This window comes from Mya arenaria, chromosome 16, assembly GCF_026914265.1.
Source record: "Mya arenaria isolate MELC-2E11 chromosome 16, ASM2691426v1".
Taxonomy (NCBI): domain Eukaryota; kingdom Metazoa; phylum Mollusca; class Bivalvia; order Myida; family Myidae; genus Mya; species Mya arenaria.
The window spans coordinates 47,919,357-47,945,694 of NC_069137.1; the positions used below are offsets into that span (position 1 = coordinate 47,919,357).

The 26,338-nt window shown below is 34.9% G+C and overlaps 1 protein-coding gene across 1 annotated transcript; it reads left to right on the forward strand.

Annotated features, from left to right (window-relative positions):
- Positions 1 to 2,344: 2,344 nt before the first annotated feature.
- LOC128221744 (protein madd-4-like) lies at positions 2,345 to 26,039 on the forward strand. The gene is made up of 15 exons (XM_052930345.1): positions 2,345 to 2,366; positions 2,526 to 2,600; positions 4,494 to 4,573; positions 5,287 to 5,352; positions 6,670 to 6,775; positions 6,967 to 7,089; positions 7,335 to 7,502; positions 7,973 to 8,143; positions 9,448 to 9,615; positions 9,809 to 9,939; positions 10,631 to 10,727; positions 14,719 to 14,883; positions 15,165 to 15,250; positions 25,490 to 25,598; positions 25,822 to 26,039. Exons 2-15 carry the CDS (start codon positions 2,546 to 2,548, stop codon positions 26,037 to 26,039), a joined length of 1,743 nt encoding a protein of 580 aa, XP_052786305.1. The 5' UTR covers positions 2,345 to 2,366; positions 2,526 to 2,545.
- Positions 26,040 to 26,338: the final 299 nt, after the last annotated feature.

Consider the following 26,338-nt stretch of genomic DNA (forward strand, 5'->3'; position numbering starts at 1 on the left):
TCACTTTGGCAATAAATACGATTATTCAGTGCAAAAGTGTCTCTTACGTGGTTTAAAACACAGCTTTATGTCTTAGACATACAGGCACTTATATATAAACATATACGATCGCCTCAAGAACTGTTTGCGAGTCAGCTGGTAGTCAGGAACTATGAGTTCTGCGCCAAGAAATGCGAGGAAAAATGTTTCTCCGTCCATTAATGCTAGTTCTTGGCAAGGTTGACGTCAAGTTCTGTGACGTCAGTGATGAAACACTACCTATCCCGTTTATGTACACTGCATTCATATACGCTGTGTATTTCTATGTTATAAACCCCTTTATCACAGTTGTAGTATTGTTGAATACAGTGTGTTGGTATTTTGCGCAAACAAATAACATAACATTCGGGTGTGTTTGAAATAGTTCGTGTCAAAAATACAATACACTGTTGCTTTGGAAACATTTAGGTGTTACATTTTGAAAAGTCTAAAATCTTTGTCCGACACAGTTCTATCTGCCCACAGCAACGTTTCTTTAAAATGCACGAGACAGTTCACAGTAGTTTTCCATTGGTGTCTTGATGGTATTTGTTCAGGGTGTATTAAAGCACGGTTCATAAAGTAATAAAGTCCAAAGGCACACAGAATTTAACAGATGGCAGGTATAAAACCTAAAGTGACAGTTTAATCTTGGACGTACTGAAAGTATCGTCTTAAGGATAAATTTTTACTAGTACTTTTAGAGTCGAGACATAAAAGTAGATGTAAAAAACAACAATTTTCTGATTATAACTGTCGAATATAACGTCTTAAGTCCCAGCATGGACTCACACATATCAAATCTAGTTGTCAAGTTAAATCCTTGGATTTTCTTAACAATAAAGTGTTGGAGTTGATTGATTGTAGTGATGTCACTAGCTGTAATATTATTCCAAAATTCGCTACAACATAGAACAATTGGCATAATTATTTTGATATACAGGTCATCAGATACTAGTGGATTTAACCCATATGGATGGACCCATTGAGCAGTCATTGCGTAAAATGCATTTTTTGCTTTCTGATATCTCGTTTCTATTGAAGGTTTACATTTCGTGTTGGAAGTTTTCTTAACACGAAGGTGAGTTGCCGAATTAGTCTGTATAATAATATTATTTCCAAACATAATCGCGACATTAGGAGGTGCACGTTTCTTGCTGTAAACAATTATTTCAGATTCAGGTTGAGGGGAGACAATGCTATCAGAGCTATGTCGTCTGCGTATGAAGGGTTACCGGCCTTTGTTGATTGTACGGTGCAACCATGGTTACTGTTTTTTTTAAATCTTTTAGTGGTTTGTCCACGTATAGTAAATAATAAAACGTGGAAAGAACACCCCCTTGGCGGACTGATTTCCGTACAGAAATGTTCTTTGAGGTTTTACCGTTCATTTTCACTAAACATTTTAAGTCTTGATATGAGGACATGAGTGTTCGTAATGCTTTTCCAACGAAGCCAAATCGTCCCATCTTAAGAAAGAGGCCTTCGTGTCATACAGAGTCATAGCAGCCTTTTGGTCAAGCATGCCTACGAATACGTTGCTGTTATGTTCTATTTGTTGATAGATAGTTTCCTGCAGTTTAAACAACGTCGTAACACAACTAAGTGTTTTCCGAAACGAGACCCTTGCTGCTGTTTGTATGGAAACGCGATGTGTTTATTTTTATTGAGTTATTGAGTCTGTTCAAAATTACTTTTTCAAAGATTTTGCTGAAACATGGGCTAAGATATTGGTCTGTTACTGCTGGAGTCGGTCTTCACTTTCCCTTTTCATTGTATATTGCCAAAATGTCAATGATTTGTCAATGAACAATTTCAATCTTAAGCTAACAAAATCATTGGTAGCGATGAAGCTATGTTGATCATAAAGATATGATGATTGTGCAGAAAATGCTTTTAATAAGTCTATAAAGCGTTATTACACGTACTATAACATTTCAGTCTTATTTAAGTTCAAATTAGAACGGGGCTTGTTCTTCTTTCAAACAAAGATTATATATTTATATACACTGAATAAATATGAATGAATGTTGGCAGTATGATATATTAGCAAATCCCCTTTACCCCAAACGCAAGTATCTTGTGTATATAGGCTATCCTTTACCCTGAACAAGTAAATGCATAACATTAAATGATCGGATGTTAATAAAGAAATAAACGTTGTATTGTGTCATTACATGTCATTACATGTTCTGTACATAAAAAGAGAACAATATAATAGTGTTATCTTAACTGTAAATTTTATTAAGAACGACGATAAGGTCGTCATCACATGTAGATCTCTAATCTGTAATAGTCATTTTGCATTAAGTATGCACCACCAAGGCTGTGTTTGTGTTTCGTAAACGGTAAACTGCGAATATACACGCAATATTTCAACAAATTTGATGACACGGTTAATGTGAATTACTCTTATTATAGTTTTCTTAGCTTTAAAATGGTCAAGCCTAAAAGTGTTATTTTATCAGACTGTTTCCCTTCTTCTAATCGTGTATATTTTTCAGCAGAAATTACTGAGCCTAAGAATATGCCAGCAATACTTGTGGGAGTAACCATTCTATGGATATGTGCTAAGAATGTTGGTAAGTCATTTTAGATTTCAAATCAGTGTAGTGTGTTGGTGTGCGAGCATTTTTAATGATAGAGTGGTGCACACACTTGGACCAACGTCCTCTAACTCTAACTCCCGATGCACGTATCGTGTATTTAACGTACTTTTTAACTTGATGCTGTCCCTGAAGAGGTTTGTATTTTTGATTTTTGAAAAAAAAAACTGATAAATATTGAGAGGCGTGGGGTTTATATAATGCCATACAAACTAGTAAAAGCCCAAATGTAGACATGTGTTACGGTAAATTCCTGTTTCACTGACCTTGAATCAATAAGCGGCAAAACTAGTTTGTTGCGCCAGTTGCCTGTTTGTAGTGTTTGTATCGTGAATGTCAAATTTATACGTTGTGTCTGTTGTTCAATGTCATTTGTGGCTCATGTTCATTGTCGTTTTTGTCTCTTATTCATAATTGTTGTTTTTGTCTCTTATTCATTGTCGTTTTTGTCTCTTGTTCATTGACGTGTTTGTCTCTTATTCATTGTTGTTTTTGTATCTTGTTCATTGTTGTTTTTGTCTCTTATTCATTGTCGTTTTTGTCTCTTATTCATTGTTGTTTATGTCTCTTTTTCATGGTAGTTTTTGTCTCTTGTTCATTGTCGTTTGTGTCTCTTGTTCATTGTTGTTTGTGTCTCTTATTCATTGTTGTCTGTGTCTCTTGTTCATGGTCCTTTGTGTCTCTTGTTCATTGCCGTTTGTGTTTCTTGTTCATTGCCGTTTGTGTCTCTTTTTCATTGCCGTTTTTGTCTCTTGTTCATGTTAGTTTTTGTCTCTTGTTCATTGCCGTTTGTGTCTCTTGTTCATTGCCGTTTGTGTTTCTTGTTCATTGCCGTTTGTGTCTCTTTTTCATTGCCGTTTTTGTCTCTTGTTCATGTTAGTTTTTGTCTCTTGTTCATGGTCGTTTGTGTCTCTTGTTTATTGTCGTTTATGTCTCTTGTTCATTGTCGTTTGTGTTTCTTGTTTATGGTAGTTTTTGTCTCTTGTTCATTGTCGTTTGTGTTTCATGTTTATGGTAGTGTTTGTCTCTTGTTCATGGTCGTTTGTGTCTCAGGTTCATTGTCGTTTTTGTCTCTTATTCATTGTCGTTTTTGTCTCTTGTTCATGTTAGTTTTTGTCTCTTGTTCATGGTCGTTTGTGTCTCTTGTTGATTGTCGTTTATGTCTCTTGTTCATTGTCGTTTGTGTCTCATGTTTATGGTAGTTTTTGTCTCTTATTCATTGTCGTTTTTGTCTCTTATTCATTGTCGATTTTGTCTCTTGTTCTTTGTCGTTTGTGTCTCTTGTTCATTGTCGTTTGTTTCTCTTTTTCATTGTCGTTTGTGTTATTGTTTTGTGCCTCTTAACAGGGTCAGTTTTTGATTTCGACTATTTGGCCAGTCCCTGTTGTTTTCATTATTTAACGATGAGTAATACAGGCACGCTCGATGTACAGACGCTGATTAAACCAAATAGCATAAATCCTTCGTGCTGACTTAGAGGCTTAGTTTAATCATTCTATAAGTGACCCCCCACCCCACCCCCAAAAAAAATAAAAATAAAAAAATCAAAAAAAAATCGTGTATAGTAAAAAACCTCCGTGTATTAATCTTAATCTAATTGCCCAATTGTCTGATCAGATCTCTGATCTGAGTTTTCTGCTGGGTAGTTTTGGAGGTTTAATAATAAAAAAGGACCCTAAATGGCCCTGAGCCATAAACAAATACACAGGAAATTGGCCCCTACTGTGACATCAGTGCAATTTGCAGGATATGCACAGCAGGGGATTGTCATGCCAAACATTACTTAAACTAGGCCTTTAAGCTTAACAAAAATGATGATTGAGATATCACGACAACGTATTAGGTTCTAACTTATGTTCCATGTTTTAGATTCCTTGCAATGTTATTCCTGCGACAACGCACCAGGCATGACGGATTGTAATCAGACGGTTACGTGCAACCAACATCAGGTACAAAATATTATTTTCACTTGCTTTCCTGTTCTAACTTTTTTGCCTTTAATGTCGCATGCAGTATATGAGTAATGCACAATTGGACGGAAACTGATGATCTCCCATTTTTCGTCTGTGAATCTCAGCAGCAGTTGTCCTCAACTGTAAAAGGCGTTTCGATAATCTGATCAGAGAACATTATTAAATCATGCAATGCAAGCAAGATAAAGTAAGTTTATTTAAAAGAAAATCCAACTGTACTCGTATATAGTCACTACCCCTTACCCACTCAGTAAGGAATGATGTCCGGTTGGTGCAGTGAATAGCACACTCGCTTCCCGCCAAGGATACCCGAATTCGATTCCCGGCCTGGGCGTTTGTGGTTAGTGGTTACCGGGCAAGTGGGTTTTCTCCGAGTTCTCCGGTTTCCGCGACAAAATGAAACCACACTCTCATGCAACATCGTGGCAACGAGAGTAACTTGGTATAAGTTATCACAAGCGTTGATAAATATATAATGTTTAATGAGAAAAACATATTGTCGTTCGTTGTTGGCTTGAAATCCCAGGGACCGGTAACAATAGCTCGAGCCTAGGGGCAAAGCTGAAATGCTAGATAGAAATCAGCCCCTTTCATCTAAATCAAGACATTATTGATGAAATCGAGCCAAACGAATTTGAGCTGACGGGGTTCGACTATAATACGATCATATATTTGATTTATTTTTTCAGTCCTGCTCCATGTTTGTACCACAAGGACCCACGAAGACGTATACACTGTCATGTATGGATAATCAGGTAGATCTAAAATCTGCATTTGCTTTGATGTAAATCGATTGTTACTATATATTGATTTATTCTTACAATATTTATCGACATACCCAAGTAGTATGATATTTAATATATTGAAAGTAGTTTTATTCATAGTACATGTAAATACTCATGCAAGATTGATTCATCGATTGCAAATACATTTCTTAAATGGAACAATAATGTTTTATTCATATTGTTAACTCTTTTGTTTTTAAGGATTCATAAATTATATTCAAACAAGAACAATTGAAGCTATTGTCTTAAACATTATTTTAAACACCACTTATTATTTCTTAAAACTTTTAATTTAAATTGTTTAAATTTGAAAGGAAACAACGAAGCCATCAATAACGTTGTTAACAAGGTTCTTAACGATTGGTCTACTATTTAAATCGAAACTTCATTAATAACTTATAACCTTAAAGTCCAACGATTGTTGTCGGAAGGGTACGATACTATATATAAGATCTAGTTAAAGTTGGCGAATTACGATACGATAACCATCGCTGAAATTTACAGCAAGTTTGACCTTTTCAGTCTATTGTTTGTTAAATGTTCTGATTTATTGATATTTGCAAACCTCTGTGTTAATGCTACCATGCTGGTCTTATAAGTCAGCGATTTTTAAATACGATAATCATATCATATAAAAAGCATCAAATATTTCCCCATATGGCGGAGTTAATTTATAATAAAAGTCCAGACTGTGTTACATTTAAACGGTTCTATGTCATTTACCACGGGTAACCGCAACCGTTAGACAATTGCCAGAGTCTTTGCGGTAAATAAGAGTAGTGTTATTATTAATCAAGAGCCCATAACACTAGGTCGTATCAATAATATCATGCTGGCCTTATAGGTGAGCGATTTTAAAATGCAATAATCATGAATGTCAAAATAATTAACAAGTATCAGTGTATATAGGGAAGTCGTATCAATGAGCGTTTGACAAGAATAGTAAGGGCAAGAAATTGCATTTAAATGAGTACCAAGTGTCAAAATCTGAAATCTTCAATTTTACAATGAAATTTTACAATGAAATGCTTTTTTTTATAAGATAACTAAATGTCTAACTACTCGTAATTAGAGATTTGTATTTAAAAGATGGCCCAATATTTTCAAGAGAGGACAACGTAAACCTTGCACACATTTTTATTTTAAACTAAATATTGATTTATTTGTCGGCTAAATAATGATAGAAAATTACATGTAATGATTGAGACATGGAATACATCGAGCCAAGCGCGTCGAGCAAACAGGGTTTGACTCGTACTTGTGTAATTAAAGCTGTCCTCTTTTCAGTTATGTCAAAGAGATCCTGGTATAATCGGCAAACGTCAATCCACGGCGTGCCACGAATGTTGTGCCCACGATTTGTGTAACACGCATTTGTGTTCCTACCTGCCACGTAAATAATTTTACCTCTGTGGTATAATCATACCATTTTCTGTGTTTTTACAATGAAGTGTGTAAAAAAAGACTCCCCCGAGGTACTGCCATATTATTATTTTATATTGAATAGTTTGTATACACTGTATATGTAGGGGATTCAAAATTGTTTGCGAGTACAAAAAAAAATCCAACTTGATAAATTTTCAGCCACTGCATGTCATGACGACGAATCGTTTGACTGCCCTCGGGCAAACACTCTTTTTGGAATATGCAATAATGTTGACGAAGCAAAGAAGATATGTCCGAACTTTTGTGGAATTTGCCCAGTAGGTAAGTCTAGACTTTTTTTAGCTTACTTATACAAATGTTAGAAATTATTAAAACAAGTTATGGTGATATTATTTATAAACCTATCTTTGAGTAAACAGAACATAAACCATCTTAACTAAATGATCAAACTCAATTCGATCGCATAGCATACAACGGAGTCAAAAGCCTCTTACACTTAACAATAATCTGAGACAAGGAACCCATCTGTGATTAAATTTGGAAGGTGTTTAATTTCCAATTTTAAGATGGTCAGTGGGCAAACTGGAGTGATTGGACTTCATGTGACGTCACATGCGATCAAGGGAAACACACACGCACAAGAACATGTACCAACCCGGAACCAAAGAATAACGGCAGTGACTGTGTCGGCGTTGCCAATGAATATAAACGTTGTGACCGCGAACCATGTCCTGGTATTTCAATATGGTTATGTTTTCTCTAAACAATGCTCTTAATGATATTATAGTGATTTATTGTAAATGTGCACAAGAAATTGCCGCAGTTTTAACCACCGGGCAATTCCTCAACTCCTTTAACCACATACCAGTATGGAATGACTCTTACTTTTGAATGTTTCGACCGCAATTATAACCCCCGGTCAATTCCTCAACTCGTTTAACCACATAGCAGTCTGGAATGTTTCTAGCTCTTGAATGTTTTGACCATATTGCATTCTTCAATACATTATCTTGATATATTATTTTAATCTGGTTTCTCATTGTGAATACAAAAAATGAGTTCGTTTATGTTCTCAATTGATATATGCATTAATGACTACTTTTCTATTCTTCAAAAGTTTCTTAAATGAATGATAAAATAGAAAATATAACATAATTATAAAACAATAAAGAATCATAATTGTAGAAATCGTATCTGTTTTAAGTCCACGGAGGGTGGAGTACATGGTTGTCATGGGGGTCGTGTTCGGTGTCTTGTGGAATTGGCATTGACAGTCGAGATAGGACGTGCACTAATCCAAAACCTGATCGATTCGGTGACCACTGCTTTGGCAAGCCACAGGAAAGCAGAATCTGCACTCCCCGCCCGTGTCGAAGTATGAAGATATGTTTTGTTTTGCTCTTCAGAATATAATTTGTTTGCAAATGTGTGTATGCCAGTACCTTTTTTATTTCATTATATGAATTTCATATACACATTCGATTATCAACACCACGTCTGAAATTGTATTTCAACAAGAACAAGTCTAGATCTTCATTTCATTTACCGGGTCAAGAAGTTTATTCTAACACAGCCGGGTCGGCAACAACAATCTTTTCCAAAAAGAACTAAAAAGTCTAAAATTTTATTCAGACAAAACTACGGTTGAAAATGTATTACGATTATACCAGGTGTAGCACTGTATTCCAAGAAGACCAGGTCGGACATTTTATTCCAATAATACCAGATCAGAACCTGTATTTCAACAAAATCAGGTCTAGAACTTTAAATTTATTTAGACCAGTACTTATGTGAAACACTACAGTAACAAGCTCAGTAGCCAAAAGTTCAATGGCACTGGGTAAACGCCGAAGACATAGAACACAAAAACAAAAAATCAAAAACAAGAAACATGGAACAACAGCACAAAACTCCACTAACAGAACATTGCATATATAGTGTACAAAAACTAGATATGTTTATCAAGGATTGTTAGGTACCGCCTTGGAACGGTCAGTAAAATGTATATTTACTGGGGGTTTAAACCAGTTTACGTGCACTATTCTCAACAAGCCTGAATAAAGAAAAACACGTAAAAAGTAATTCTTATTAAAGTATGCATTAACGTGAGGAAACTTAATAATGAAACAAATAATAATAAACTAATAGATTGAAACTTTATTCAGAGAATACCAGGTCTGAAACTTGAGTCCAACATGACCAGGTCTGAAACTCTGTACCAACATGACTAGACCTGAATCTTTTTTCTAACATGACCAGGTCTGAAGCTTTTTTTTAACATGGCCAGGTTTGAAACTTTATTCTAACAAGTCCAGGTCTCAAACGTTGATAGTAACACCTAATCAATCTAGCTATATCCAAATCGGAATTCTAATAAAACAGATAGCAAATAAAATATGTTGGAAAACTAGTGTAATAAGGTTCAAGTCAAGTCATCAATTTTAACTGTTGGAATGATTTTGCTAAAGATCATCAAGCTAGAAATGTTCATGTGTGGTCATTCAAAACTAAATGTTGTACCTGGTTTACTAGCAATAATTTAATACCAACAAGGCTCGTTTCATTAATGTTAAAAAAACGCGTGCACCATGAACTCCATATTGCAACACAACTTATTAAGTAGATTTATGTTTTTTACAGTAAATATTGGTTGTTGAATTCATGTTTCGTAATTTAAAGATGGCGAGTGGTCTGCATGGGAACAATGGGCGCCATGTCCGGTCACGTGTGGGTTTGGTGTTACATCACGTGACAGAAAATGCAACAATCCCGCGCCATCTTTACTAGGTCAGCAATGTGATGGAGACAATAAAGACTGGGGGAGTTGTTTCCGGCGAAATTGTCCAAGTAAGTATATGGGTTATAATTCATGACAGTGTTATAGCTCCGTAGATGTTTTCTCAAAATCTTTTTATAAGATAATGTTTTTGTTATTACCGAAACGTTCTTTCATACTTTTAAAATTGACGAAGAAAATTCGAAATGACCGTAATACATGTTTTTCGTACGTTTTGACATTAATTTTAAAACCATGTTATAGTTAATAACTGTCTTGATATCCGGAATGCGATGACCGGAGCTCCATCTGGAGTGTATACCATTTCAACACCCGTGACGAGGACCTTCATACAAGTATATTGCGATATGGATACTGCAGGCGGTGGATGGACTGTAAATTGATTTGTTTTTTATCATTTTAGTCTATTTTTGTCTTTCTAGATTAAAGGAATTAATCCTGAACACAACAGAGAGGATGTTGCATTAGTGGTGTTACAACACGGAGTTGATCAATTTCAGTTACATTGTTTCTACACAAATTTCGCATGCAAAGAAAATAATTGTATTTACATAATAAATTTGAACTTTACGATGTACTTTGCCAAATGAAGAACGATATGTCGCCTGTTTACAACGCAGGTCCATTATAACGCCACATCAAATGTATAACACTAGTTTTATATATCAAATACAAGTAATGATTTTTGTAGATTGGGGCAACGTCATTAGATATACTACTATATGTATATAAATATTTCTTAAGCAAAACGTAACAATACGGTATAAGAATAGCCAACTGGCGTCAGGAGAAGGTGTAATGCTGTCAAATTGTAAATTAAAATTGCACAAGAAGCATGACATTTACTGATATTGATGTTTTATCAAACTTGTTATATATAATGTATAATCGTACATAAAACATGCTGATATTGTTATAAAAAATCACTGGGTACAAAGTGATCTCCCTTCTAGTCATAATCAACCATATTAGAGAGTACTCGATGAATATTATTGCGTTGAATAAAGCTCATGTATTATATCATTTGATTTACGCACATGATAAAACATTACGATTTTTGTTTAGGTTTTCCAAAGACGGTTCAATGGGTCTCTAGATTTTTACAAAAACTTTCAAGACTATGAAGATGGGTTTGGATCTGTTGATGGAGAACACTGGTTAGGTAAAGCATGTATTCACTTACAAACCTTTCTTTTAAATTGTTAACTATAAGAAATGTTCTTTATTATCGATCTATATTGACAATAGGAACAAGCCTAGTAGTCTTAACATAACCAATATCATACATAAAGAAACACGAATCACGGTCAAACAAATACAAAACAAAAATTAGCAGATTGCTACAAGACAACAATTATTAAAACAAATCATCACAGTGTGTGAATAATGTTCAGACAGAACGGGGCTCAAACTCGGTGCCCCTCGTAAACAGCGCGAGTGCTCTTCCAAAAGAGCTACCGAGTCATTCACACACGTACATAGGTAAAAGTAATGTGACATACTCTTCCGCTTATTTGGAGTTTCATAATTTTAAAGGAAAGAGAACAAGGTGAACATGATATCGACGAAACCACCGGTAAACTATTGAGTGTATATTCAGTTCGACTTCTATTTTACCGGGGCTCGAGCCCAGGATCCTTGGCTGCCATACTCTCTGAGCTAGCTGACAGCATACTAACCTTCACTTCACAAGTATTATAATAAATAACGGTACCATGATTAGGTTTTAAGAATCGCACTCTGATATCTCACCAACAGACAACCTGTAGTTTGGGTTTCTTCACTCGTATGCCTGATCCTCCACGTGGCTCAGTTCCAAATACTGGGCTAGAAGGAAAGGACAATGCTGATCTACCATCTTTTAAACTTCTGATGTCTCAGAACTGGTTCAAAGGCCAGGACGCAGATGCTACAATATCTCGGGTTAGGTCACTTGTTGCTCACAATATAATACAAGGATACTAACCTGCAGGCGACAGTGGAACTGCCAAAATATCTTAACTATTATGACCGGCTATTCCTTGACAGAGCGGAATTGAAAGGTCAGAAAGTCATGTCAGTTGTTATTCAGCAGTCTGTACGGCTTACTACATTCAAAGCCCTGCACGGCGGCCTTTGTGGCCGGAGCCATGGTCATACGATCAGTCAGTGTAAGAAGCACATTTTCTGGGTTGGACTGGACTTAATTACATAATTATGTTGGTATGTGAGGTGTGCGCTGTCTCGGAACACTTTCCTCGGTGGCGACAGGATTTAAAAACCATAATTTTGTCGTTGGAAATGTCTAAAGGATGCTGGGAAAAGGTTTATAGTTTGACCAGAAATTATTGAGATTCATGTTTTTATACATGATATTGAACATATATTCACAATACAAAATCACCAGCTTTCAATATTTTGTAAGTACGCATTCCTGAGTAATACATGCTTCAATCCTCTGGGCATACTCCCTATCAAAGAAGTTATCAAATCAGGGTCCATAGTGTCCCAGAAACTGACTACCTCCTGCTTCATTGCATCTATGGTAGTTAGTTTTTTCTGGTTGATATTGTTCTTCATTAACCCCTAAATGTTCTCAAAAGGATTTAGATTAGGACTGTAGCTTGGCCACTCCAAAACTGTGACATTTTCCTCTAAATACCAGGATTTTGCATGTTTGGCAGTATGTTTTGGATCATTATCTTTTTACGGAAATGAAGCTCTTTCCTCATGGTCTCCTTGGATACCGGCACAGTCCCCCTGTAAATCATTTCACCTCTGATCTTGGAAACACTCCATCTCCTGTTTTGGGATGTGACTAAACCCAACCTCCTCCGATCACCAGCTGTCAAACTTCGAGGCCTACCTGCTCCCTTCTTTTGCTATATTCCCTGTCCATTCTCAATATTTCTCCAAACCCTGTATACAGTAGATAGAGGAATGTCTTCAGTTTCTGAAATGGTGCTTGCAGTTGTTATCCAATCACTATAGAGCTCATAAAATATGTTTCTTTTCTCAGATGCACTCATTTCAACACTCAACTTTCTAGGTCGTCTGCTCAAATGTAAACAAAGGGAGATCACTCTAACAGACTACTGGAAAATTTAAGGAAATAGTTACTTCCCCTAATATTAAAAGAAGTAAAGTGATGTTGAGCACAAAATAAATGTGTTGCCTCATCAAGGTTGTTAATAAAATTCTCAATAATTTCAGGTCAACCTATAAGTCATAACAGGTTTGTCAGCTCATCAGACACGCAACCAGACCCCAAAATCACGAATATACTTAAGTCAAATCACAGTATATATAGTTTAACCTTTAAATTTCTTTCCCAAGAGTGACAAAATTTATTCTTCATTGGCGTAACCGTGACATATTTATATCCGACCAAATTTTACTGAACAGTTGTTTAATGATGTATCATGATGTAACGAAAAATAATATCCGCTAAGTAACATTTGGTATAAATCACATGTAGCGAAAGAACATGGTGTATACTAGTTTAAGGTTGGGATATCAGGATGAAGAAACACGTGACTTCACCGGGATTCTAACAAGGGTCACCACGAGTCACCACAGGTAACAACCGATGTAATACATACATGCATCGTTAAAATGAAAGAAATCTTAAATATTTCACACGTGTGAAGCAGAAAATAGCATAGAATGGTATAGGCTAAGTTACATTTTCTGTCAAAAACATCATTTTACTTGAATTTTTACATCGGTTTTGACTCGTGGTGACCCATGTGAGAACCCTGGAGACATCACGTGATTCCTCACCCTGGATACACTATACGGGGAAACAAAAATCCACTTTATGAATGGTAGATATACTTCTGCTAAAACAGATCAATGAACCGGTGTCTTAAACCGATAATAGGAAAAATCAATGAACCGGTGTCTTAAATCGATCATAGGACAAATCAATGAACCGGTTTCTTAAATCGATCATAGGACAAATCAATGAACCGGTGTCTTAAATCGATAATAGGGCAAATCAATGAACCGGTTTCTTAAATCGATCATAGGACAAATCAATGAACCGGTGTCTTAAATCGATAATAGGAAAAATCAATGAACCGGTGTCTTAAATCGATCATAGGACAAATCAATGAACCGGTTTCTTAAATCGATCATAGGACAAATCAATGAACCGGTGTCTTAAATCGATAATAGGACAAACCAATGAACTGGTGTCTTAAATTGATAATAGGACAAATCCATCAACCGGTGTCTTAAATCGATCATAGGACAAATCAATGAGCACAAATTCAGAAAACAAAGTCTTAAAGCAAAACAAACAGATGTTGAAACTCTTGAAAATATCTTTGATCAATGTAAACGTTTTCAGACTTGTAGTTATGCAACGTGATACGCGTATTTTAAATCAATGCATACACCTGTATGGCAAACATGATATGCCTTTAACGATTTACTTAATAATGCATTGATGGATGATATATATTACTAATAACAAGATTGTAACCGTGTATTCAATAGCTGATAACGCACCAATATTAAAGCACTGATAAAATATTTACAGTGATCAACTGCCGTCTCATAAGGTGCCGTGTTTTCTGTACCTTTAATGAAATTAAACACTTTATTTTTCACAAGAACCATTGTTTTCGTTATTGATCATCCTATTTCGAATTTAAACTAATGTATTAATTGTGGTACATCTTATTTGGGAGAAAGAGTTCATATTTAAATATAGAAGTAAATGGTTTCGGGCTGAGTATGTAGCAAACCCATTTGAAAATGTACTTTTGAATTGCACTCGGAATATGGTGAGTGAGTCATTGTAACTATTACTGCTACCGCTTATGAAATTATTCTAAGACCGGCATTCAAGGATGAAACTTCTTGCCAGGTCATGTGAAGAAATATCTCAAAGTAATATTTGGTTTGTACGAACACAGTAAAGATCAAGAACGTAGCTAGTATTTAGGTATCCAAAATTAAAAGTTGCTAAAACTTTATGATCGCCTAAATTGAAAACTTGATTTCGTCGCATTGCGCTGTTTTAGAGATAATTAAGTGAGTGTTAATTTAATTAATTTAAACTCGCTTAGAATGCACGGATCTAAAGAAAGACTTAAGGATGAGCTAGAATGTATACTACCAACTTTTGCAGCTCGTTGCAAATTATATCAATATTATACTTGTAGGTCTACGGAACGTTTATGAACTGACAACCGTTGGAACGAATGATCTTCGAATAGATGTTATGTGTTTCAATGGCTCGAAAGCTTTTGAAGTATATTCAGATTTTCTAGTCGGACAGGGCTCAAACTATACACTGCATCTTGGAGCTAGGACACGAAATAATGAAAGTGAGTATGTATTTTTACTGCGCTTGTTTTGATGTTTTATATGCGTTTCAGTTTACCCTATACATATTCCTAAGTTTGATTTAATATCAATATTTGCAATGCAGTGGATATAATTGATCGGAAAGTCCTTTAAATTTAACTGTATGTACGCATACATTACTTCTGCGTTTAATATGCAATTTATTTAAATTGTGTATATTTTGCATAAAATAAGGTAGCAGTAGAAATTTGTTTTAAATTTACATCACCGGTTATTATATAAATGTAACATATTTGTGCAGCTTCTGGAAACGTTACCATGGACGACTCATCGTTTGGTGAAAATGATATGGCATTCAGTGCAAAAGACAAAGATATGGATAATTATGTAAGATCATGTGCAGCATCATACCATGGGGGCTGGTGGTACAATAACTGTGTAACGAAAAATCTAAACGGATTGTACAGTTCCGATTCAAGTCTGCAGTCTATTTTCGATTATAGTTACAACTATCCAGGGCGCATACCACTTCAGGAAACAAAGATGATGTTCCGCCGTGTTTTGGTATAAGCTCCTTGACAAATTTAAACATTGAAAATATTGTGTGTTTAAGGAGTTGTAATATAAAAACAACAAGAAACAAGTCTGACCCAATTTAACATCGTAATAGTTGAATTTAACACTACAAGCTATAACGAACATTATCATCATTTTCGTCGTGGTATTTTTCTATCACTTTTTGAAATTAGACAATGGCTTTGGTCAATCATACAAATGACACTCACAAAGTGTTACTGCAATTGAAGAAGTAAATTGGTTATTGAACAATGCAATTCAATCGTGTAGTTGGATATTAAAAAAAGTATATTATATTTTACTTTGTGTAAATTTATTCCTTAATGATAAAATAAAGTGTATGAACTTGACTTGACTTGGTACATGGTGTGACAGTCGTTACTCGAAAATAATCATCGATATAGAGAATACTAGGTTAGTGCCGTGGATGGAGGAAGTTTATCTGGCAAGGTGGAGGGATTTATCGGGTTAGCCAGATAAACTTTCTCTATCCACGGCACTACCCTTGTATATCATATTACTTTGTATATTTGAAATATTTAAATAAGCTTAAAATTATTAAATTTATTAATTTATTTTTAAAATAAGGAGGACAACTGTTTTTTCCCTGTTGATGTCATCACACTCGGTATCCATATATAAATCGAAATAGTCCTCAAAACTTTTGTTCAATACGCTTGAAGTCTAAGTCATTGCATTTAATACGTACATATTAATTCAAAACATAATAAAGGTTTTAAAAGTGCATAAACATGAATCGGTCACCAAACATTATCTGATGATGTAATAAGACTTTTCGTTTCGTCTCGTCAAATGGTATTCCTCAACATGGTGGCTTGATTTACTATTGGAATTTGGAACAGTTATTATACAGTCAACTTTAAGTAAGATTAAAAATATATGAAAGCATTTCAAAAATGTTTACGGCTGATTCAGATATTTGATATAGAGAAATCGGTCGAAGACAAGCGCTGTTTACATATGCATCACCGCTTTGAAAAAACTCTCAACACTTGGTCTAAAACTCTTGGCCCTTATCAAGTATCGAACCCAATTTACAATTTTGCGAGTTGAGTTTGTCTTGAGTTATCTTATGCTAAGGTATACTGAAAGGAAACATATGCAAAACAGATCGAACATTGGTAAACAATATTTGAATCCTCTGTTAAACAATTCGACCTTTTTGAATTTCAATCACCTTACGCAATGATCTCCCTTGACGAACATATACAATACGTCCACAATGTTGGAAAAAAGATCGATTTCAGTTGTCATTTTTATTGGAAAAAAAAAACGTATTTAAGCTGCACTCTCACAGATTGAACATTTCGACAGTATTTTTTATTTGTTGTCTTGGAACGAGCCAATTTTTGCGCAAATCAATGAAAACGAGTTATATAAGACTGCTGACGAAAAATAAGATCGCATATTTGTATATTTAAGTTCAAAAATGGATGTTTTATGCATTTTTCTTAAACCGTTAGTACCATAAAACATAAGTTTTCTAACGGAAATATAAAAATCGTAAATCATTGGTTTGCAAATACATTTGTATTTATGCAAAAAATGCTCTTTCCAAGACCAAAAAGAAGAAAAAAAGTTGTAAAAATGGTAAATATGTGAGAGTGCAGCTTTAATGCGATATGTTTGTAAATGTCCATAAATAACATTGTTTCCAAAGTTTAAAAAAGTGAAAAACAATTCAAACGTTGTGAATAACGTCACGTAATTTAACATCACCACCTGATATGCGAGGAGGCAGTGATTACTGTACGGTATAGAAAAATAACCGCTGTGTGGGTTTTGTTTACTTTTATGCTTATGACCTAAATAAATAGTTCTGTATTTATTTTAAATAAATATTAATATACATTGACATTTTCGTTTATTAATTACAAGTGGAATAAAAAGTAATCCTTATGTAAAAATGTATTCTATAAATATATGTCATAAAGCTTTATAAAAAGAACCATCCTGCTTTTCGATTCTTCTGCTTAGCTATTGACATATCATATATCTGTATTTTCTGATTGAACCAAGAATATGACTGTATACTGTTATAGCGTTGTTTCAGCATTCGTGTGGAATTTCAAACGTTTAGATTGACACTTTTCTATTCATGTCATAGCCTTATGAGTAATAGAACAGTGTTGTGGTGATTGTAAAGCATTCGGAACTTTTCGGCCATTTTTATCGAAAACAACCTCAAATGTATGCCGTTACATCAGTAGAAGTAGTGTGTATTTTTTTGCATTCTATCATTATTAAATGTAGTGTTCTAGAGTTGTATTTATTGATCTAAATTTAAATTGATTGCCAGCGAAGTGCACTATTGCAAACATAATTAAGATTCCAAAGAGTTAAGTTATAAAGTTTAACTGCTAAATAAAATTACAACGCGATCTATTTGCAGCGGACTTAAACGTACCAGTTTTTGAGTATGTATGATACCGTTTAAATACATCCGATGTTGTTTTTGATAAAATGTCCGAGGAGCTCTGAATGGATTGTAAAGGTCAGATATAATTAGATTGTTGACAATCGTATGTCTTCGCCGGTGAAAAAAATGTCACAGAAGAAAAATCATACTTGAGTAATACTTTAAAAATGTAAACTTTATGCAAATGGACAGTATAATATACTATCAATCAAATGTAAAACGTTTACAAGTCGACATAAGAATGTATTCCTTTGCGAAACATTTAAATTATACACTATGAATATTGTCTCGAACGAATTCTTCAACTATAGCTTTGGATATTTCGCCCAATTGGTAAGCAATTTGGGACATGCCCTTGTCACTGGAATGTTAACATGCAAATGTTATTTTCCTTTAACGCTTAAACATCTGCTTCGAATGATATAGTTCTATATGTATGTTCAAATTAAGCAGCTGGGAGCAGACGGTTAGAATGGACCACGGAATTAGTTAGGTGTCTGCATCGACATATAAGAGTTCTTTAGAGCAATTTCCTTATCATGTGCATTGTGTAACGTCCCCGCACCCTACCGTTAAGTGGTTTAGACGGAATCATCAGAAATCACTTATACCTGATATATATTATATATATATTATACCTCTATCATGTTGTGACGACCATCAAACGCAAAAGAGAAAGAGAAACAATCAACAAACTTTTCACAGAAGTAACATTTATTAACTTACAGGTTTATAACAGTAAATTCAAGCAAGTAAAAATGTAAAATTTAACAAAGATAAAAGAATATTTTCCAAAAGTTCAGAAAAAATATTTTACTAATCCTGTTAGTTTTAAATGTACATAGAATGAACAAAACATGATATATTGGATACACAATGTAAGCCCTATTAATTTATATTAAATTATACAAGACACTCAGAATTTTTCCCATAACATCTTCAAATGTCATTCTTGCTGAATACTATAAAAAAAATCCAAATTCTTCGATATTTTATCATTTTAAACAATTGTTTGCTTTTGAAAGAAACATTAATTTGATATTCAACCCCGGATTAGAGAAGTTTCCCTTACATACAAAATGTTCCAGTACATTCTATAAAATCCGCGCGTACTTTTCTCAAATAACTTTATTATATCACAATTTTGTTATTCTGAAATTGTTGTACATAATATAATATAAAACTATAGAACATTATGAACAAATATTGACAAATTCATTCTAATACTATCAAAGAGAAAAAAGTATATTTTACTGAAACTAGGTCACCATACATATAAAACAAAAAATACACAACAAATGATTGAAATCAAATATACACACAGCCCCTTACAAACATATGTTTTTGATTCAGTAACAAATCCATCTGATATATCACATCCTCGTTTTGCTCAGTTTTACCGACGAAAAGCGACTTTACAGATTGGGATAGTCATTATCTGTCCATACTAAGACAATTTGGATGGTGATCTTTTTGTCTTCATTTCTGAGATATTTACTGTCTGCTCAGGCGGGAATGTGGTCATCCTGCCTTCTTTCGGGAGATTTATGACTCACAGTGTAGATATTTACTATCTGGTCATTCGGATTTGTGAACCTCCTGTCTTCAATTCTGAGATATTTGACTCACAGTGAAGTTATATACTGTCTGATCAAGCTGAAGTGTGGACCTCCTGTCTTTAATTCTGAGATATTTGACTCACAGTGAAGTTATATACTGTCTGATCAAGCTGAAGTGTGGACCTCCTGTCTTCAATTCTGAGATATTTGACTCACAGTGAAGTTATATACTGTCTGATCAAGCTGAAGTGTGGACCTCCTGTCTTTAATTCTGAGATATATAATTAACAGTGAAGTTATCTACTCTCTGGTCATGCGGGATTGTAGACCTCCTATTTTCATTTCTGAGATATAAACTCACAGTTCAGATATCTACTTTCTGGTCCGACTATTTGGAGTATTCTTTCCTTCATCTCTGAGATATATGACTCACAGTGTAGATATTTACTGTCTGATCATACGGGATGGTGGTCCTCCTGTCTTCAGTTATCTACTTTCTGGTCTGACTATTTGTGGTATTCCTTCTTTCATTCTCTGAGATATATGACTCACAGTGTAGATATTTACTGTCTGGGCATGCCGGATGAGTGTCATGCTGTCTTCATTTCTGGGATATATGACTCACAGCCTAGATATTTACTGTCTGGGCATGCCGGATGAGGGTCCTCCTGTCTTCATTTCTGGGATATGAGGCTCACAGCCTAGATATTTACTGTCTGGGCATGCCGAATGAGGGTCCTCCTGTCTTCGTTTCTGGGTTATGAGGCTCACAGGGTAGCTATTTACTGTCTGATCATGCGGTATGAGATGCCTACTGTCTTCATTTCTGGGATATGAGGCTCAGAGGGTAAATATTTACTGTCTGGGCATGCGGAATGAGGGGCCTCCCGTCTTCTGAGATATAAGACCCACAGTGTAGTCATATACTGTCAGGTAATGTGAAATCATTGAGTAAATATATTCAAAGATTTAAAAAAATCTGACTGTCTAAACAGTCAAAATAGGCAAACGCTAACATAAATTGTCTTTATTCTCAAATTTCATGTTTGTTGTCCCTTGGATGAATGATATCCATATAAATCGTATGCGAAAAACTACAGGAACAAGTTCATTAGCAAAAACAAAATCCCGGTTTAAAGGCAGTGGGTAAACGCCAAAGACATAGAACACAAAAACAAAATATCAAAAACAAGAATCATGAAAGAACAGCACAAAACTCCACAAACAGCACCGTGCAAACATATTATATATAAAAAAACTAAGTATGTTAAATGTTCAACTTTCAAGCTAGTACAATGTAAAAAAGTAGTTATCAACCAATTGTCTTGTTGGCTTGAAGCACAGAACACACACTTTCAACAAAGACAAGTTTTATGTCGTTTTAAGGTATCTGATGTGAGATGAAAAAGTTCCCGTTGATGTATGTATCAAATTATTGCAATTTTTTTTTTTTACTTTGAAAGATTGAAAAAATCGTTCATTTCACTTCCGATTTCAGTTGTAATAAGGAACGAATATACAATAACCGTAACTATATATGTCACGCCTCCAACATGAATAAAGCAACGTCATTGGTCCGGGACTGGTCACGCAGTGATCCCGTATTTTTCCATATTGGGTCACCAAATTTATATCGAACCAAAATGACGTCTATTATCCGATTCCGAGGAATAAATGAAACATTTTAACAATTAAACAGGTTGTCGACGTAATATATACGATACGGGGTTAGTAGGTGACCCGATATAGGATATACGAGGCAAAATTCGGGTTCGGGCTTCGCACTCACCCGATATGGTTTCCTTTGCTCCTTATATCCCATATCGGGTCACCTACTAATCCCGTAACTATATATGTTATGTATTTTCGGTCATTTATTTCAGATATTTATAACAAGCATGTAATACCCTTTCAAATCGTACCACACCTATATGGGGTCACCAGTCATTATTTTTAGCATTACAGCCAATGAAATAATAATTTTTGTACCGCACCTATATGGGGTCACCAGTCATAAAATTGTAGAATTACAGTCAGTGAAATAATATGTACCTCACCTATATTGGATCACCAGTCATTAAATTATAGCATTACAGCCAATGAATTAATATGTTCCACACCTATATGGGGTCACAAGTCATACAATTGTAGCATTACAGCCAATGAAATAATATGTACATCACCTATATGGGGTCACCAGTCATTAAATTATTTTATTACAGCCAGTGAAGTAATATGTACATCACCTATATGGGGTCACCAGTCATTAAATTATAGCATAACAGCCAATGAATTAATATGTACATCACCTGTATGGGGTCACCAGTCATTAAATTATAGCATTACAGCCAATGAATAAATATGTACATCACCTATATGGGGTCACCAGTCATTAAATTGCAGCATAACAGCTAATGAAATAATATGTACCTCACATATATGGGATCAACAGTCATTAGATTGTAGCATTACAGCCAATGAATTAATATGTTCCACACCTATATGGGGTCACCAGTCATTAAATTGTAGAATTACAGTCAATGAAATAATATGTTCCACACCTATATGGGGTCACCAGTCATTAAATTGTAGAATTACAGTCAATGAAATAATATGTTCCACACCTATATGGGGTCACCAGTCATTAAATTGCAGCATTACAGCCAATGAATTAATATGTACCTCACCTATATGGGGTCACCAGTCATTAAATTGTAGAATTACAGCCAATGAAATAATATGTACCTCACCTATATGGGGTCACCAGTCATTAAATTGCAGCATTACAGCCAATGAAATAATATGTACCTCACCTATATTGGGTCACCAGTCATTAAATTATAGCATTACAGCCAATGAATTAATATGTACCTCACATATATGGGATCACTAGTCATTAAATTATAGCATTACAGCCAATGAATTAATATGTACATCACCTATATGGGGTCACCAGTCATTAAATTATAGCATAACAGCCAATGAATTAATATGTACATCACCTATATGGGGTCACCAGTCATTAAATTATAGCATTACAGCCAATGAATTAATATGTACATCACCTATATGGGATCACCAGTCATTAGATTATAGCATTACAGCCAATGAATTAATATGTTCCACACCTATATGGGATCACCAGTCATTAGATTATAGCATTACAGCCAATGAATTAATATGTACCTCACATATATGGGGTCACCAGTCATTAGATTGTAGCATTACAGCCAATGAATTAATATGTACATCACCTATATGGGGTCACCAGTCATTAAATTATAGCATAACAGCCAATGAATTAATATGTACATCACCTATATGGGGTCACCAGTCATTAAATTATAGCATTACAGCCAATGAATTAATATGTACATCACCTATATGGGATCACCAGTCATTAGATTATAGCATTACAGCCAATGAATTAATATGTTCCACACCTATATTGGGTCACCAGTCATTAAATTATAGCATTACAGCCAGTGAAATAATATGTTCCACACCTATATTGGATCACCAGTCATTAAATTATAGCATTACAGCCAATGAATTAATATGTTCCACACCTATATGGGATCACCAGTCATTAGATTATAGCATTACAGCCAATGAATTAATATGTTCCACACCTATATTGGGTCACCAGTCATTAAATTATAGCATTACAGCCAATGAATTAATATGTTCCACACCTATATTGGGTCACCAGTCATTAAATTATAGCATTACAGCCAATGAATTAATATGTTCCACACCTATATTGGGTCACCAGTCATTAAATTATAGCATTACAGCCAATGAATTAATATGTTCCACACCTATATTGGGTCACCAGTCATTAAATTATAGCATTACAGCCAATGAATTAATATGTTCCACACCTTTATTGGGTCACCAGTCATTAAATTATAGCATTACAGCCAATGAATTAATATGTTCCACACCTATATTGGGTCACCAGTCATTAAATTATAGCATTACAGCCAGTGAAATAATATGAAAAGCTTATTCAAGCATCTTACACCCTTAAATTCATCTTTTTGCAAGCATAATAAAATATTGTTTGATACTTGTTCAGGTGTATAAAAAGAGCTTTGCCAAAAATACGAAATAAGGTATTTAAAAAGTTATTTAAATTCAAACGCAGTATTTCTACAAAAGCATTATTAATATAGCCAATGTAACAATCTAAACAACACTGTCAACAATTATTTAAACCATTTACTAGGGGTTGTCCCTGTAGTTTTATTGTAATTGCTTTTGTTTTGGTAAAGTGAATTTAAGTAATTCTGTTTTGTTTTTTTAAATAATTTATATTTGCACAGATATCAATAAACCACAAAACATTGTAGATTGACCGGTTCAAAACATTTGTATATAAAAAAATGATAGTTCACGCTAGACTAAATATATGAGTGAGTACCATACAATAATATATACATAACAGATACATATACAAGACAAAATGAAGCTACATACATGTAAATGTTTATATGTTCATACAAACAGCAAATTTCATTTCAATAACACAACACAACTTTATGCATGTTATAAACACCAAACATATCTCACATTATTTGCTAACCAAAAAGGGGAACAAACACAAATCAACGATATTTTAAGACAGGTTAGAACGAGATGCTCTTAAATTTCAGTTTCGAAACTATTAATATCATTGCCGCATTTTAACTTAGAATTGTAATACATACACTGAACAATGGTTCGCTGTTGAAAATGAGTTCTTGAACGTTAGAGAAAAATACTTAAAAAGGAGTTCAATCGGATGGCTCGGCATTTTGACACAATGGTCATTCGATCACTGCATAGTTTCTTGATATTGGTGGATAAAGATATAAATCAAGATATTGAGTGACTGAAAGGTCAAATACAACAAAATGCCAATCAAACACCAAATGACGAACTATATCAAATAGATATATTCCATAAATCGCGGGTTCCGCTCCTGGTTTCATTTGAATTCAGCCCATATCACGATGTGTTGATGGACTGAAAAAAGAACGGTAAATTATAATTTTAATTTAACAAGCTGCTGTTTACCATTACGCAGATTACCAGCTTAGATTTATTGTTTACTCTCTACAAGCCCCAATTCCATGCCTCTGTCAGTGCAGAAAAACAACAGGGAATAGCAGAAGACTTTTCGACCCAGTTATATTAGCATGGAGATTTAAGAATCCTCTTGTAATAGCTGTATTATAAGTCTAAACGTTTCGTAAAAAATGTAGGTGAATGCCTCCTCGTCATTGTATTCCACTTCACGAATTCCTCGCGATGCGGTACGGTCCATGTGTAAACATGACAAGCGTAATCTCACTTTCGATATGCATTCTGAAACCTGTCTTACTTAGAAATATATCTTAAATGTGTATTCGATATCAGCTAGACGTAAGAACATGTACAGGGTACACATCCATGCATTCTCGGCACCCCAGTGTGTCATAACCTATATGATACCCTGAGCAAATCAGCTGTAAAAATCACTTACTCATGAATAATTAATAGGGTTAAATCCAGTCGCTTGATTGGTCGAATAAGTAACACCTTATGCGGTGCGGGAATGGCCGAGAAGTTACGGATTTAGCCTCGGCTCGAAATAATCCAATGCGATCACGGCTTACAAATCGTTTTAGGCAGGATATTGTTATATACATCAAGTAGCTCGAGTCAGGTCTTCGTGACGCCTATAAGAAGGAAAGGCCGCTAAGCGTAGTGAACAAAAGGCAAAACACTATTATGACCGTCGTTTTCACGAATCCAAGATTATGTTATGTGTCAGAGTGCTAGTAAAGTATTGGTCTGAAGAGGAAACACGAAATAAACTGACGTCTGGAGTGAGCATGTCTTGTTTACTTTTTATCAGCCAGATTCCACTATTCACGTTTTTCATGTAAAACGCGAAGATGACAAAGGGTACATGAAAACTCTCATTGCAACAACTTACTTCCGAGGCGACACCTCCTTGTGGCTTTTTCGACGACATCTGATATCAAGACAGATGTATCTGTAGAATTGCAACCTTTTCTGCAGGTGGATGGTACGGATGTACGGTCCAATTCAGATACGGACAACGCTGTATTGAACTCATCTCCGTCGAGGTTATACAGACCGCCCCTTAGAAGAAGACATAGAGAGTCAGGTACCCTACCACGTCGTTCGAGACAGAAGAAGATAAGAAGTGACATTATAGAAGTTTATGAAGTGGAATATTTTTCCGGGCGCTAAACCTCGCCATTCAGATCATTATTGGTGTACATGTTGAAACAAATGTTCAATTTAAAACGTTTTTTTTTGGTTTGTTGTACTCACTCATTTGTATAATAACAATATATATACATATATTTGTTATCATTTACAATTAGGTGACAAAACGTATTGGCTACATTCTCGGAGAGTAACCATACGGGCAGACTCGACAGCGGCATCGTCTCGTGCTCAATCACGTGATATTGAGGTAACATCTTACGCTCTCCTGACATATACTGAACTTGGAAAACTGAATGAAGGACGTAAGGTTGTCAACTGGCTTGTGTCACAGAGGGACCCGTCAGGGGGCTTCAAATCGACTAAGGAAATGTAGAGCAAATGCTGAATTGCTTTGATAATCAATTGCTAATGTTACATTTTCGGAATAATTTTATCAGTAAAACAGGCAGGTGCCAATGCCATGAGAAATCTCTAAAGATGTTAACATTTTCAAAACTTAAGCAATAGAAATCGCATGATTGTGTCTATATAACCGTCTACATAATTAAAAATGAATGAATTCGTAGAGTATGATGTCATTGAAAATACAAACACACATCGGGCATACAAGACAATTTATGTGCTACTATTTAATGACACAACGATAAAAGTTCAAACCCTACTGATAATTCA

What these genes read in the sequence shown, in the direction of transcription:
- LOC128221744 (XM_052930345.1), top strand. Translation starts at nt 2,546, where the DNA reads ATGCCAGCAATACTTGTGGGAGTAACCATTCTATGGATATGTGCTAAG. An exon ending in TGTCATGTATGGATAATCAG is followed by an intron (nt 5,353 to 6,669) that starts GTAGATCTAAAA and finishes TCCTCTTTTCAG; the next exon opens with TTATGTCAAAGAGATCCTGG. An exon ending in TAGGACACGAAATAATGAAA is followed by an intron (nt 14,884 to 15,164) that starts GTGAGTATGTAT and finishes ATATTTGTGCAG; the next exon opens with CTTCTGGAAACGTTACCATG.